The following is a 14,320-nucleotide window of genomic DNA, read 5'->3' on the forward strand; positions in this document are numbered from 1 at the left end:
AGGGCTGGAGCCCCTCTGCTCTGGAGCCAGGCTGGGGGAGCTGAGGATGTGCAGCCTGGAGAAGAGAAGGATCTGTAGAGACCTTTCCGGGGCCTAAAGGGGCTCCAAGTGCTCCAGGAGAGCTGGAGAGGGACTGGGGACAAGGCATGGAGGGACAGGACACAGGGAATGGCTTCCCAGTGCCAGAGGGCAGGGCTGGATGGGAGATTGGGAAGGAATTGTTCCCTGGGAGGGTGGGCAGGCCCTGGCACAGGGTGCCCAGAGCAGCTGGGGCTGCCCCTGGATCCCTGGCAGTGCCCAAGGCCAGGCTGGACAGGGCTTGGAGCACCCTGGGATAGTGGAAGGTGTCCCTGCCCATGGAATGAGATGGTCTTGAGCGTCCCTTCCCACCCAAATCACTGCGTCATTTGATGAATCCATCTCTGCCCGCTGCCCTCCAGCCCATTCCCTGCTCCACCTTTTCCTCCTCACCACGTCCAGCAGAAAGAAAAGACAAACACCTGTAAAAGGTGTGGAAAATTTTATTCTTTACTGAACTTTATTAGTTTTTTGTTTGGCTTAAACACAATAAATATTTCTGCAATAGCATTGAACAGACTGGAATTCACACCCACTGCAGTACCTGAAGCCCCAGATTCTGGACTCTGGGAAAGCCATCGGGGCCCCTGGGATCACAGCACCTCAGTGTGGGACACTGCCAGGATCAGTGTCCCCTTCAGCCCAAGGGACAGGACCAGGGCTGTGTCCCTGCTGGCAGGGAGGGATGGGGTGGATTTTGAGGTCTCCAATCAGCTCTGACCAAAAGGGCTCCGCAGGTGCTGCAGGCTGAGGCCATCGGCACCTTGGGAGGTGAGCAGGGAACTACCCTGAGAACCTCTGCTCCTGGGGCAGGGATGGCCCAGCCACTTCCTTGGAGACCAGCCTAGGGACTTCTCCAGCCAGGTATGACCACACCTGGATGGGCCGGAGGGTCTTTTCCACAAGCAAAGAGGTCAGCATAGCTCCCATTGTCACCATGGAATCATTGGGGTTGGAAAAGCCCTCTGAACCCATCAAGTCCAACCATTCCCAGCACTACCAAGATCAAAGTGCTGTCCCATGTCCCCAAGTGCCACATCCTCATAGCTTTTAAATCCCTCCAAGGATGGGGACTCCACCCCTGCCCTGGACAGCTGTGCCAGGGCTGGACAGCCCTTTCCATAAAGGAATTGTTCCCAGTGTCCAACCTAAACCTCCCCTGGCACAGCTTGAGGCTGTTTAATCTCATCCTGTCCCTGTGCCACCAAGGGCAGCCTCTGTGTCACCTCAGCCACTGCTTTGACACAGCTCAGAGGTAGAGGTGGGCAAAATCAGGAGGAGCCAAGGCTGGTTTCCAAAAGCACTGCGTCCCTAGGGACTTTCCAGCTCTACCAGAAGCAGGCACGGATGCTCTCAGAGAAGAGCTGGGGGGCCTCACTGGAGCCAAGATCAAACCAGCTCTGACTCCAAGCTGCAGGTCCTTGACGGGCCGGGAGGTGACACCAGGCGAGCTCTATTTAAGGAGCTTAAAGATGTTCCCAGAGCCTCTGGAGCTCCCACTTCCAGCACACTGCTCTTGGCTCTGGCAAAGCCTTGGGGCAGGTGGATGATGGTTACGATGAAAGGCAGCTGCCAAACCCCACCGTGACCAACCAGGGGCTCCAGGAGAGATGGAGAGGGCCTGGAGAGACAGGACACGGGGAATGGCTTCCCAGTGCCAGAGGGCAGGGCTGGATGGGATATTGGGCAGGAATTGTTCCCTGGGAGGGTGGGCAGGCCCTGGCACAGGGTGCCCAGAGCAGCTGGGGCTGCCCCTGGATCCCTGGCAGTGTCCCAGGCTTGGAGCAACCTGACCTAACACCATCCCTGGAAGAAGAGACAACACAGACCAGCTCTCAGGCAGCAGGCAGGAGGAGCTGAGGAGCCAGGACCTGCCCTCTCCATCCCCAGGAGCACATCCCATGGGAAGGACAGAGCCCAGCCAGTGACCACCACCGTGGAACATCCTCCTCAGGGGCTGTTACCCAGGGACACTTTAATTCTTAAGGCCTAAACCCATGGTGGGCAAGAGAAGGGCTGGTTCTCAGCTGCCACACAGGGTTTGGTCTCCCCCTTTGTTTCCATTCCCCTCTCAGAATCCAGGAGCAGTAATCATTGGATTTCTAAGACTCCAAGGACAATCCCCCTCCCCAGCAGCTGCCTGGGCACTGGGATTGGCTCTGCTCCCTTCCTGTCCCCACCAGGGACAAGCCAGCCCAAATCCCAGCACTGATTTAAGGAGATTTCTTCTACTTTCAAGGTGCAAAAAATTAAGGCACCAAAGAGCCACAAAGCCCCACGATAAAGCCTGTGCAGAGGAAGCAGTTCCAGATTTGGAGAGGGATATTTTTCCTACACACCAAGACTCAAGCTTAGACAACTCCTCCCAGCCTCAGCAGCATCCCAGTCCTCAGGGGCCAGTGATTCCCATGGGAAGACAGAGGACAAGGCAAGTGCCAGGCTTGGGAGCCCAGAGTTCAGCTGGAAGCCTGAGGGAACAGCTCAGTTCTTCTCTGATTGGGCAAACACAAAACTAGACAGAAAATCATCCAACATCCACATTTTTCAGTGTTGCCAGCCCAGCTTTGCTATCTGAACAAGTCCCACAGGAAGTTTTGTCCCAGTTGAAGATTCCCTCTAATTTCTGTGCGAGCAGGACTTAAATTTATCTCCATAATTCTATTTCATGAAATAGCAGGAGTCAAAAATTCAGGTGCAGCACAAGTCATTTGTCCATGGAGGGTATTTTTTGCTGTACAACATCAGTAAAATGGATTGGAGGAAGCTACTTTATTAAATAAACTCTGAAAACCATCCGCCCCCTCTCCCAGCCCTGCCGCAGCCGTACGGACACGTGAGCACGCGGCAATCCAGAGCCTCCCGCGACGGATGGCAGCCCTGGGAAGGGCCCAGTTTATTCCTCACAGGCTGTACTGGACATGGGGCTGACCAAGGGCTGACCATGAGCTGCCCAGGGGCTGACCAAGCAACCCACGAACTCACGAGCTCAACCTCAGGGTTCCCAGTCTCGTCGTCGGCATGACAGTGATTCCAATTTCCAAAAGAAAAAGCATTAAATAGCAGTTACACGTTGAAGGTTTCCCAGAGCAGGAGGAGGCTTCCCCTGCAGAAGGAAATTGCTCTGACCAAGCTGTGATGCCCCACGTTGCACAACAATCAGTGTCGGAAGGACTTTGTTCCCATGGTAGTTCCACCTGCACGATCGGCTGTGCTTGTTCGCTTCCGGATGCAGCCTTTCCAGAGCCTGGCTTTAAGCTACACTCTTCATTCAAGCACAGGTCTTCATTGAATCAAGCCAACAGGAAGGAAAATCAGCATTCAGTCTTCACCACCCCACTCAATTATAAAAACAAATTAAAAAATAAAATCAACGCAAACACATCTTTGACAAGTGGACAGTAAACAAAGAGATGCCTGGATGAGACACGCGGCCGCTGGGGACAAGGAGAGGGAGATCTGGAAAGGTTCCCACCACACACCCCTGGGAGCTTCCTGAAGCTGCACACACGACCAACACAGGGCTCCAGGCGCTTCTCCCAGTGGTGGAATCGCTGCTGGGAAGGGCCAGGCTGTTCCTGGCTGTATGGAAGGGGCTCAGGCAGCAGGAAAGGACCCACAGAGCCAACCCACAGAAGCAAATCCATGCTGGTAGGAATGGGGAGAGCTTGGCTCTGTGGTCTCAGCCACCTTCCGTAGCCCGGACCCTGTGCGCAGACTGGGAACACACATGGACACACAGGAACATGTCAAGATGTGGTCCCAGGTACCACACAATGTGCAGAAGCCACATTTCCATTCCTACAGGAAATTGAGCCCTGATTTTCCAAGCCCCGCAATTAGGATTGAACTACGAATTTTGAGTGTCTTGTCCTTTTTTTCTCCCCTTAAAAAAAAAAACAAAAACAAAAACAACAAAAAAAAACCCCAAACAACAAAGGTGCTAGCAAGTACTTGCCCAAAAGCAGGAAGGCAGGACAGAATGTGGGAGGACTGTCACCATCTGCTCCCAAAGTACCAGCCCAGCTCAGGGGCTGTCCAGAGAGCAGGACTGGGGACAGCCAGGAACTCCCCCGACCACCAGGACGTCCCCCTGCCCTCGGAGGAATCAGCTGTGTTGGTTTTGGTGGCAGGCCAAGGGGCTTTGCTCAGGTAAAGCATTTGCATCCCCAGGCAGCTTTCCCTGAGCAAGGGCTGGAGTCGGAGGCTTCTCTGGGAACATTCAGCTGGTCTAAGGTACAGTAACAGTGACCCGAAAGGCTCCTCCTCCTCCAGCTCCACCCAAAACCCGAAGCTTGCAGGGATGGAAGAGCAGCAGGAGCCACCCTGGCCCAGCCCCACCCCGGCTGCAGCGGATCCCGCGTGTCCTTGGCCCTGTCCAGAGGATAGTTTGGATCTGTGGTGATGGCTGAAGTATTTACAGGTATTTGCAGCAGGTATTTACAGTCCTTCTGCAGCCCGCAGGCCGATTTTCTCCTCCTCTGCTCCCAGTCAGTCCGGAGTGGGCTTCCGTAGGGAGAAGGGCCGGATGTTGAAGTGCCTGCTCAGCTGGCTCACCTGGGGACGAGGCAGACATGGGATTGGGTTATCCCAGATCCCGGGGGGTTATCCCAGCTCCCAGGCATGAGCAGGGGAGCGGGCAGAGCCCCACACCTGCACCCTGTTCCCACCAAGCCCCTGCCACCCACTTTGCCCACCCCACCCCTGCCCACAGGCCGTGTCCCCTGTCCCCAGGCACTGGATCCACAGGGAGCAGCCCTGCTCCCTTCCCAAACAGCAGCCTGGTCTCCCTGGGAGCAGGCTCACCTCTGTTCTTGCCCTCCTCAGAAGCAGGAGTTGGGAGTGCTGAGCCCAGGCCTGCAGGATTTTACCCTCCTCCTTTATTATTTTGCTTAAATTATTTTGATCATCGCAGATATCTATATAAAGTATTCCTGAATTCATTCAAAGTGGGAGCTGGATAATTTACTTCCTGCAAAAAGAGGCTGAGCTTGACAGAGTCAGGGCAGAGGCTCTATTCCTAATCATTCTTCCCAAATTCAGAGCAGTTTGGGATTATGCTCCAATCCCAAAGCCTTTAAAGGCTCTTCAGCTCAAAGTGACTTCCCTCCTGGAAGAGGAGTTGGCACAGATGGGCCCTTGGAAAGCCAGAGGGAGGGAAAGAGGGAGCAGAGAGGAGCAGAGCACTGGGAATCTCCAGGGAGGGGATGGGCAGGAGGATTACACCACACGCTCAGCCCCATCTCCAGCTGTGATTCCAAGACCAAATTTATTTAAGCTTCTTAGCAATTCAAATCCTTCTTGCACAGAAGCCTCATTACACTAATTGGAAAGACAAGGCAACCTGGCTATTACTCCTTGGCTGTAATTACAGCTGGGACTCGACTCCACAGGCTCCAGGGTAGAACTGGGGCTCCCAGGGGAAGGGGCTTCCCAAGGAGGGTGCCCCCAGTTCAGCTGGGACATGTGGTTCCTTGTCCTCCTTCCTCAGCAGCTTCCCAGGGCATTCCCAGCGGGACTCTGGGATTCTCCAAGTTTGTTTTCTGTCATAATCAAAACTCTGGGAGCTAGGCAGAGCGAGAGGAGGAAACCAATCCCTGGATCTGTGCACAGCCCTTGCAGCAGGGGGAGGCCCTGGAGCTGCTATGTTCCCAGTTTCCCCAGCAGGAACATCCCCACTCCAGCCTGGCTCTCCCAGCACCTTGGAGACCTCAGTGGGAGAATTTAGAGCCCCTTCCAGTACCTAAAGGGGCTCCAGGAAAGTTGGAGAGGGACTGGGAACAAGGCATGGAGGGACAGGACACAGGGAATGGCTTCCCAGTGCCAGAGGGCAGGGCTGGATGGGAGATTGGGCAGGAATTGTTCCCTGGGAGGGTGGGCAGGCCCTGGCACAGGGTGCCCAGAGCAGCTGGGGCTGCCCCTGGATCCCTGGCAGTGCCCAAGGCCAGGCTGGACATTGGGGCTGGGAGCAGCCTGGCACAGTGGGAGGTGTCCCTGCCCATGGCAGGGGTGGCACTGGATGGGATTTAAGGTCCCTCCCAACCCAAACCATTCCAGGATTTTCTGCTTGGTTTCCAACTCGGCTGACACACCCCAGGGGAAGGACAGCCCCTGTCACATCCTGTGCAATTCCTTTCAATCCCATGCAACCTTCCCAAGCCTCTCACAAGGAATTCAGCCCAAATTCCACAGGTTCACAGGCAGCACCACAGAGCCATTCCCAGCGACGCTCCCGGTTTTACACGGAGCATTCCCTGCCCTGACCGGCAGCACCCCCGTCGCAGCCCAGCCCAGGAGCTGTCACCTACCACGACCACTCCGTAGTGGATGTGTGCCAGGGTGAGGAAGGCGGTCAGCAGGTACAGCAGGAGCGTTTCGCTGCTGGGAGCCAGCCCAGACACCACCAGGAGCAGCACGGCCGCGATGGGGAGCAGCATCCAGTTGAGGGGCTGGCACCGTGTGCTGCTCATCTGGCACACGATCAGCTGGCACTGAGGGGACAGGGACAGAGCCTGAGCCTGGTGTGGGCTGCGGGAGCCACAGCTGTTTGTCCCCAGAGCAGAGGGGACGGTCACTCGTGTGATCTGTCACACTGTCCCCTGTGCTGGGGGCAGCTCTGGGCCCCTCCTGACAGGAGAGACCGTGAGGGGCTGGAGCGTGTCCAGGGAAGGGAACGGAGCTGGGAAGGGGCTGGAGCAGCAGGAGCGGCTGAGGGAGCTGGGAAAGGGGCTCAGCCTGGAGCAAAGGAGGCTCAGGGGGGACCTTGTGGCTCTGCACAAGTCCCTGACAGGAGGGGGCAGCCGGGGGGGTCGGGCTCTGCTCGCAGGGAACAGGGACAGGAGGAGAGGGAACGGCCTCAGGCTGGGCCAGGGCAGGCTCAGGGTGGACAGCAGCAGGAATTTCCCCATGGAAAGGGTTGTTACACATTGGAACAGGCCCAGGGCAGTGGTGGAGTCCCATCCCCAGAAGGATTTAAAACCTCTCTGGATGTGGCACTTGGGGACATGGAGCAGGGGTGACCTTGGCAGTGCTGGGGGACAGTTGGACTCGGTGGTCTCAGAGGGCTTTTCTAACCTTAACAATTCCATGATTCCACAACTATGCAGCTAAAATACATTTTGACCAAAAATTTAGTCCTCCCATTTTAAGTTTATCCCCAGAAGGAGGCAGGAACTCCTTTCCCATCAGCCCTTTGCTGCTCACAGCACATGTGAAAACTCAATTTAAGCAATTCTCCAGCTCCTCAAGCGTAACGCAGAAGCTCTTACAGAGATGTTGGCGAAGGCTGTTCCAACCATGAAATAGAAGAGCCTGGGCTGGACCTCCAGGATGTCAGTGGGGGACAGGAAGATCCAGGTGGTGCAGAGCAGGAACAGCAACACCGGGGACACGAGGGGCAGCAGGATTTCATACACAGAGTGGTGCTTCAAGGTGTTATTTTTATAGGCCCTGAAACACAAGCAAAGAAATGAAAATACATGGAATCACTGAGAAATCCCTGGTGCTGCCTGTAGTAAAGTACCTGAAGGGGCTCCAGGAGAGCTGCAGAGGGACTGGAGTGAGGGGACAAGGGGGAATGGCTTCCCAGTGCCAGAGGGCAGGGATGGATGGGATATTGGGAAGGAATTGTTCCCTGGGAGGGTGGGCAGGCCCTGGCACAGGGTGCCCAGAGCAGCTGGGGCTGCCCCTGGATCTCTGGCAGTGCCCAAGGCCAGGCTGGACATTGGGGCTGGGAGCAGCCTGGGACAGTGGGAGGTGTCCCTGCCCATGGCAGGGCTGGCACTGGATGAGCTTTCAGGTCCCTTCCCAACCCAAACCAGTCTGGGATTCTACGAACTCACTTGTAGAAGTTGTACAGGCTCATGGGCAGGGTCACAGTGAGGGCACAGGCTGGAAGAGAAAAGCGCTGCGTTAACGCCCCGGGGCAGAGGGGACGCCCTGTGCACCCCGAACAGGAGGCTCTGGCTGGGCTCTGCTTTAAGTTCCCTGCACCAAATATAGCTCCGAGGGTGCCCCAGGAATAGCTCAGCACATTTGGAAGTAGCTGCTCCCAAGTCAGGCCCAAGAGCTGTAATTAAAAGTTCAGGTCTGCTGTAAATTGAAGACATTTCCATTTGAAAGGGCTGCATTAAGGAGCTGGTTTTGTGCTTTAAACAGTGACAAAGTTTAATTATAATACAACTCCAATGAGACATGAGGTGAGTGCACACTCCTCAAACGACATGGCTGGGCACAAGAGTTTTCACAATAAAGGCAATTTGCTGTTTCTCTGGCTGTGTGCAAACATTTCCAGTGGCCACAGTGCCAAAAAGTTGTCATTTAACTGGATAAACGACACAAAACACCCAAGTAACTGGAAAATCCTGACCTCAGTCAGAACCATCAACACTGTCCATGATATTCCAGCACAACTCCTTCCCTGTTTATCCAGCAGAAGGTGTGTGAACAGAGCTGGAAATATTCCTGCTTTAATAACCCAGCTCCTCTCCCCCGTGTGGGAATTGGGCTCAGTTTCTCATATAGGAAAAGCAGGTTCATTATTCATGTTAAGTCACACAGCTGTCAAAGGAAAGCTGGGAACATCCACCCGATAAAAGTGCAAGAAGTACATTTAACACACCAATTAACTCAAAATTAAGCAATTACAAAGAACACCTGAAGGGACACAGAAAATAAACTGAGCAGAACTTGTGAGTTAGGAAAATGGCATTAAACAACATCAGCTCAGCTCTACCCTTTGCAGTGGCTTGTTTTGACTGACCATGGGAGAGCAAGGCTGGGCCTTTATTTCAATTTTATTATGATGATGATGATGATGTAATGTTTAGGTGGGTGGATGGAGGGCAGGATCCCCAAACAGCAGAGCTCCCACCCCCCCTCCATGGCTGCAACCTCCCTCCCACGCAGTGTTTGGGCTCCGGGGTGAGAGGGAGCCCCAGAGCAGCAAAACAGAAGTGTGCTGACCCCCCAAACCAGCCCAAGGCTGGGGAGGCTCCACTGGGGACCAGGTCCCACCACCCCCTGCACAATGGGCTTAATCCCCTGAAAATTCTGGGTTTATCACACCGGTTTTATCCCCAGGCTCTCACTGAAAACAAACTGAGCTTCCCTGGAGTGAAGTCAGCCCAGGCAGAGCAGAGTTAAGTTCTCCAAAATAACTCTGCAGGAGACAACCCTGTTTTGAAATCCTGGGAAAGAGCAGGCTGTGAGAACAGCCTCAATTAGTCACTTCAACAACAGCCTGGGGCAGCAAACAGAGCAGTGTTAGCAGGTCATTAGCAGGGGGTTTGGGAAAAAGGTGCAGTTTAAAAGACAGGCTTCAACATGGAGTTTCTTACCAATAATCATTGCAGTGAATAGGTCTCTATATAAGAAATTAAACAGGAAAGGTGCATACCAGGCCTCAACTCCCACAAAGGCTGTCACTATGTAGACAATTGAAATGGTCTGAAAGAAAGCACAGGATAAGCAGGGGTGAGAAATGTGATGGGCAAGGCTGGCAGGACCTGGCTGGCAGTACCTGGGCTGGCAGCACCACACGTGTGCCAGGCAGCTCCAGGGACAGGCAGCTCTAAGCTACGACATGTTCAGTCCTACCCACCAGCAGGAAGGAGAAAAATAAAACAAATCCACAAATACCCCACATTACCAGGCGTAGGAAGCGTGAGCTGCCAAGCAGGGATTGGATTGGGAAGTGCCCATCCCCTGTGCTGGCACTGCTGGGGCACCTCCAGTGCTGGGGGCAGCTCTGGGCCCCTCCTGACAGGAGAGACCCTGAGGGGCTGGAGCGTGTCCAGGGAAGGGAACGGAGCTGGGAAGGGGCTGGAGCAGCAGAATTCCTGAGGGAGCTGGAAAGGGGCTCAGGCTGGAGCAAAGGAGGCTCCGGGGGGACCTTGTGGCTCTGCACAAGTCCCTGACAGGAGGGGGCAGCCGGGGGGGTCGGGCTCTGCTCGCAGGGAACAGGGACAGGAGGAGAGGGAACGGCCTCAGGCTGGGCCAGGGCAGGCTCAGGGTGGACAGCAGCAGGAATTTCCCCATGGAAAGGGTGCTCAGGCCTTGGCAGGGGCTGCCCAGGGAGGTGGTGAAGTCTCAAGGGGACAAGGATCATTGGTGGCCTTGGCAGTGCTGAGGGCATGGCCAGACCTGATGGTCTCAGAGGGTTTTTCCAACCTCAGTGATTCCATGAGAAGGACATGAGCAGGAGCTGCAGGACAGATGCCCCGGCACAGCCTTGAACTCTCGAGATGACCAAAGCACAGGTTTTACACAAGTTGCAGTGACCCTGGAGGGGTCATTTGGGGACTCTTCCTTATCCTGCTGCTGGATTACAGGGAGAAGCTCACCAGGGCTATTTCAGCTTTAATAGTCCCCTGAAGCTGGGTGGAACACGCTGCAGGGGAGCTCTGCCCTCCACCCCTGCCTTTCTCCAGCAGGCAGCTCAAAGACCTGGGTTAAGCAACATTTTAGGAGAAAGGATCAGAGTACAGTCAGGGATCAGCTCTGGTCTCCTTTTAGTAGGAGAGATGATTATTCCAATTAATGCAGCTGCATTAACTGAACTCTCCTTCCAACTTGTTGCATTTCCCACCCAGCATCTGACAAGCCAGAAGATAAATAAATTGACATAAGATAATAAGGAAGAAGCCTTTTTTACAATCAGGGTGGTTGCCCAGAGAAGCTGTGGCTCCCCCATCCCTGGAAGTGTCCAAGGCCAGGCTGGACAAAGCTTGGAGCAAGCAAAGCCCCTCCTGGGCTGGAGGAAGGCACTGCCAGCAATCCAGGTGAGCTGCCTCATCCCCAGGTCCCAGCTCTCTTCAGGGAGTGCTTCCTGCAGAGAATTCCTTAAGGAGGGATGGACGCAAGGGGTCCATTAGTGTCAACACCCACTGCCCAGGGACCATGGTCTCGAGGGGCATCTCCCCAGGAATCTTTGCTCCAGGAACAGCAATTAACAAGCCAGTTACCTCTACTAAGTTTTTGGCCCAAATCCTGGTGGTGCCAAAAGGCATCCCAAACTTCCAGGCTTCAATTTACCCACACTGGTATCACGCAGGGAACTATCTAAAGCAACAATTTCAGTGGGCAGAGCACGCAGGAACCAGGGAGAGGAGAGCCAAGTCCATGTCCACCCTTCAAGCCTTGTTTGTCGTGCAGAGTCCATCTCCATGGACCGATTCCATGATTTACAAGGCTTTGGATCCACAGCAGAACACCCCTCAGCGGGCAGCACTGCACCCAGCAGGTCTTCAGGGCGTGTACTCACCACCTGGCTGATGTCATATCCCCAGGGCAGGAAGAGAATCCCCGTGTTATACTTCTCCCAGTGGGAGAGGATGAAGGAAAACAAGACCACCCACAGCAGGAGGTAGAGGACGAAGACGCTGACGCCGGTGGAACCCCGGCCGAAGGTGGAGTACACGGTGACCACGAAGTACACGCAGGCCCAGCTGTCCAGGCCGTGGTCAAAGAGCTCTCCCAGGGGGGTGCTGGAGTTGGTCCGGCGTGCCTGCTTCCCATCAACGCCGTCTGGGGAGAGGGAAAGAAACATGGAGCTTTCCTGGACACTCCACACAAAGCAATGGGCCAGGGAACAGCGGCTTTCTGTCCCCACCTCCATCCTCGATCAAGGAGTGGGCTTCCCACCCCCTGCTCCATGGGAGGATGAAAAATGCAACAGCCTGATGAGATTATATTTATTTCCTTGTATTTCCTTTATATTCCTTAAAGCAGCTTCTTCCTGTGCCTAAGGGAGATCCAAGAGAGCTGGAGACGGACTGGGGACAAGGGCCTGGCAGGACAAGACAGGGGGATTGGCTTCAAACTGGAAAAGGGGAAATTTGGGTGGGTTATTGGGAAGGAATTGTTCCCTGGGAGGGTGGGCAGGCCCTTGCACAGGGTGCCCAGAACAGCTGGGGCTGCCCCTGGATCCCTGGCAGTGCCCAAGGCCAGGCTGGACATTGGGGCTGGGAGCAGCCTGGGATGGTGGGAGGTGTCCCTGCCATGGCAGGGGGTGGAACTAAAGGATTTTGCAGGTCCCTTCCCACCCAAGCCATTCTGGGATTCTCTGATTATTTAAAGCAGACCCAAGACAGAGTTTGACAGTTCATCTCAAAGTCAGTTCCAGTATCCTCCTTTCCCATCAGGTGCTCTGGGACAACTTCCTTCTCTCCACATTGCAAAGCAGCTCCCAGAAACTTCTCCTGGCAAGAGCACAGAATCAAACACTTCCCGTGGGCTCAGAGAGGGGACAACACAACCACAGCACGAGTGGGTGACCCCGATCCCCCAGGAAAACTCTTACCTAACGTGTAGGCCACGAAGTTGAGGAGCCCCACCACGATCCACACTCCATTTGGAACATGCTGGTGATCAGGAGCTGCAGGGATCAGACAGACCCGAGTCAGGACAGCTCAGGATGGGCTTCCAGAGGGTTTATTTTGGCCCACGAGGCCAAACACTGGACTGGGATGTGAACTGGACAGCCACGAGGACTCAAACACTGAATCTGGGATGTGAACTTTGCAGGATGTAATGGCAGGGCTGCCCCACAGCAGCTCATGAAACCTGGTCAGTGAGGACTTTCCCTTCCAGGATATATTTGTCCTTTGCCCCCAGCTCTCCAAAATCATGGGATCTGAGAACTGGGGCCAGTTCTGTAGTGCCACTGCAGGCCATGGAAGTGTGTGCAGAGGACACTCCTCAGTCACCTGCTCACAGAGCATCAAGTGGAGCCTCTGATGTGGCAACTCCCTGCCCCCGCAGGAACATGCCAGGATTCCCCGCCCAGTCTCCAGTCCCATCCTGCCAATGGAAACCGAGTTCTTCCTTAATAGCACCTCCACCTCCTCCAGCAGGGCTCTGGCAGGGAGCCAGGGGAGCAGCTGGCTGCAATCAGGGAGCCCAAAGGGGCACTGGAGAAGGGCAGGAAGAGGCACTGATCGTTGGCAGCAGGAGGGCACAGGGAGGTTTCCTGGGGGAACAATGATCCCGTGAAATGCCACCTTCTGTTTCCTCAGGGCAGCAGGATGGTGCCTTTCCAGCAGCAAAGGGAGGGAGGGAAGGAGAGAGGGCATCATGTCTGAAAAGCCATCCAAGGAGGAGGGAAGGCACAAAACTCTGGAGGCCTTAGCAGCACCAGGAAAAGTTCTTTCCAAGCAGGACATGCAAAACATGTATGTGAAAGGGTCCCAAGCCATGAGCTTCTCCATCCTTCCAAAGCCAATTTTTGAGAGGCTGGGAGAGTTGGGGATGTGCAGCCTGGAGAAGAGCAGGCTCCAGGGACACCTCACAGCCCCTTCCAGTGCCTAAAGGGGCTCCAGGAGAGCTGGAGAGGGACTGGGGACAAGGATGGAGGGACAGGACACAGGGAATGGCTTCTACTGCCAGAGGGCAGGGCTGGATGGGAGATTGGGAAGGAATTGTTCCCTGGGAGGGTGGGCAGGCCCTGGCACAGGGTGCCCAGAGCAGCTGGGGCTGCCCCTGGATCCCTGGCAGTGCCCAAGGCCAGGCTGGACACTGGGACTGGGAGCAGCCTGGGACAGTGGGAGGTGTCCCTGCCATGGCAGGGGTGGCACTGGATGGGCTTTGAGGTCCCTCCCAACCCAAACCATTCTGGGATTCCACGAGTCTGGGTGTCTGATGTCCTGGGGGTTTTCACCTTGAGCTACTGAGAGCTTTTGTTCCCGTGGCTCATGGACTGTAACAGCCCAAATCCTGGCCAACAGCCACGGATGCCACCTGAGCCTTCAACAACCAAAACCACTACAACTCATCTACCAATAAAGGCAATCTCAAGAAACCAGGATTTTTCCCATGTACTTGTGTTTTGATGATGGGTCCAGTTTAGAAGAACTATGGAACTCTCCTGAGCAACCTAAACCAGACCTGGCAGGGTCTAAGGGAGAGAAAAACAAGGAGAAGAAGTTCCTGAAAATTATCACACTGCATTAATCCTTTCCCTGGGACTCCTCCATGTGCAAAGGGACACAACTGAACCACTGGATTCACAGAGAGATGAACATGGAGACTGTTAGAAAGTTTAAAGCTGTGAATGGTGAAGCTCAGAAGGAGGATTTGGCCTCATTAGTCTGATGTGGTGGTGGTTTTGCCAAGAGGGGAATGAGCTGAGATGTGAAAAACAAGGCTCTACCTGCTGATTTCAGGGAAGCAGCATTTCCTAACATTTTCCTGTTAGATTTTCAAACAAGGGCACTGGGTTGTTTGCTCTGCAGGCAGAGCCAATTCC

General features: G+C 54.8%; 1 protein-coding gene across 3 annotated transcripts in view; it reads right to left on the minus strand.

The window, feature by feature from the left end:
- Positions 1 to 1,758: 1,758 nt before the first annotated feature.
- The window catches only part of SELENOI (selenoprotein I), a gene marked incomplete at its 3' end in the record, with an annotated part of 28,099 nt that continues 15,537 nt past the window's right edge, over positions 1,759 to 14,320 (minus strand). The window contains exons 4-11 of one of the 3 annotated variants that reach the window (XR_014227339.1): positions 12,377 to 12,451; positions 11,339 to 11,601; positions 9,414 to 9,522; positions 7,917 to 7,965; positions 7,344 to 7,524; positions 6,384 to 6,566; positions 3,558 to 4,632; positions 1,759 to 3,414 (exon numbers count right to left, since the gene is read on the minus strand). Coding sequence is in view for 2 of the 3 variants with exons in the window: in XM_082302533.1 (XP_082158659.1) it covers positions 4,516 to 4,632; positions 6,384 to 6,566; positions 7,344 to 7,524; positions 7,917 to 7,965; positions 9,414 to 9,522; positions 11,339 to 11,601; positions 12,377 to 12,451 (977 nt within the window). Of the gene's footprint in view, positions 4,633 to 6,383; positions 6,567 to 7,343; positions 7,525 to 7,916; positions 7,966 to 9,413; positions 9,523 to 11,338; positions 11,602 to 12,376; positions 12,452 to 14,320 lie in introns of all 3 variants that reach the window. The other 2 variants (XM_082302533.1, XM_082302534.1) reach the window with 2 other exon arrangements.

This window comes from Coloeus monedula, assembly GCF_965178545.1.
Source record: "Coloeus monedula genome assembly, chromosome: 2".
NCBI lineage: Eukaryota > Metazoa > Chordata > Aves > Passeriformes > Corvidae > Coloeus > Coloeus monedula.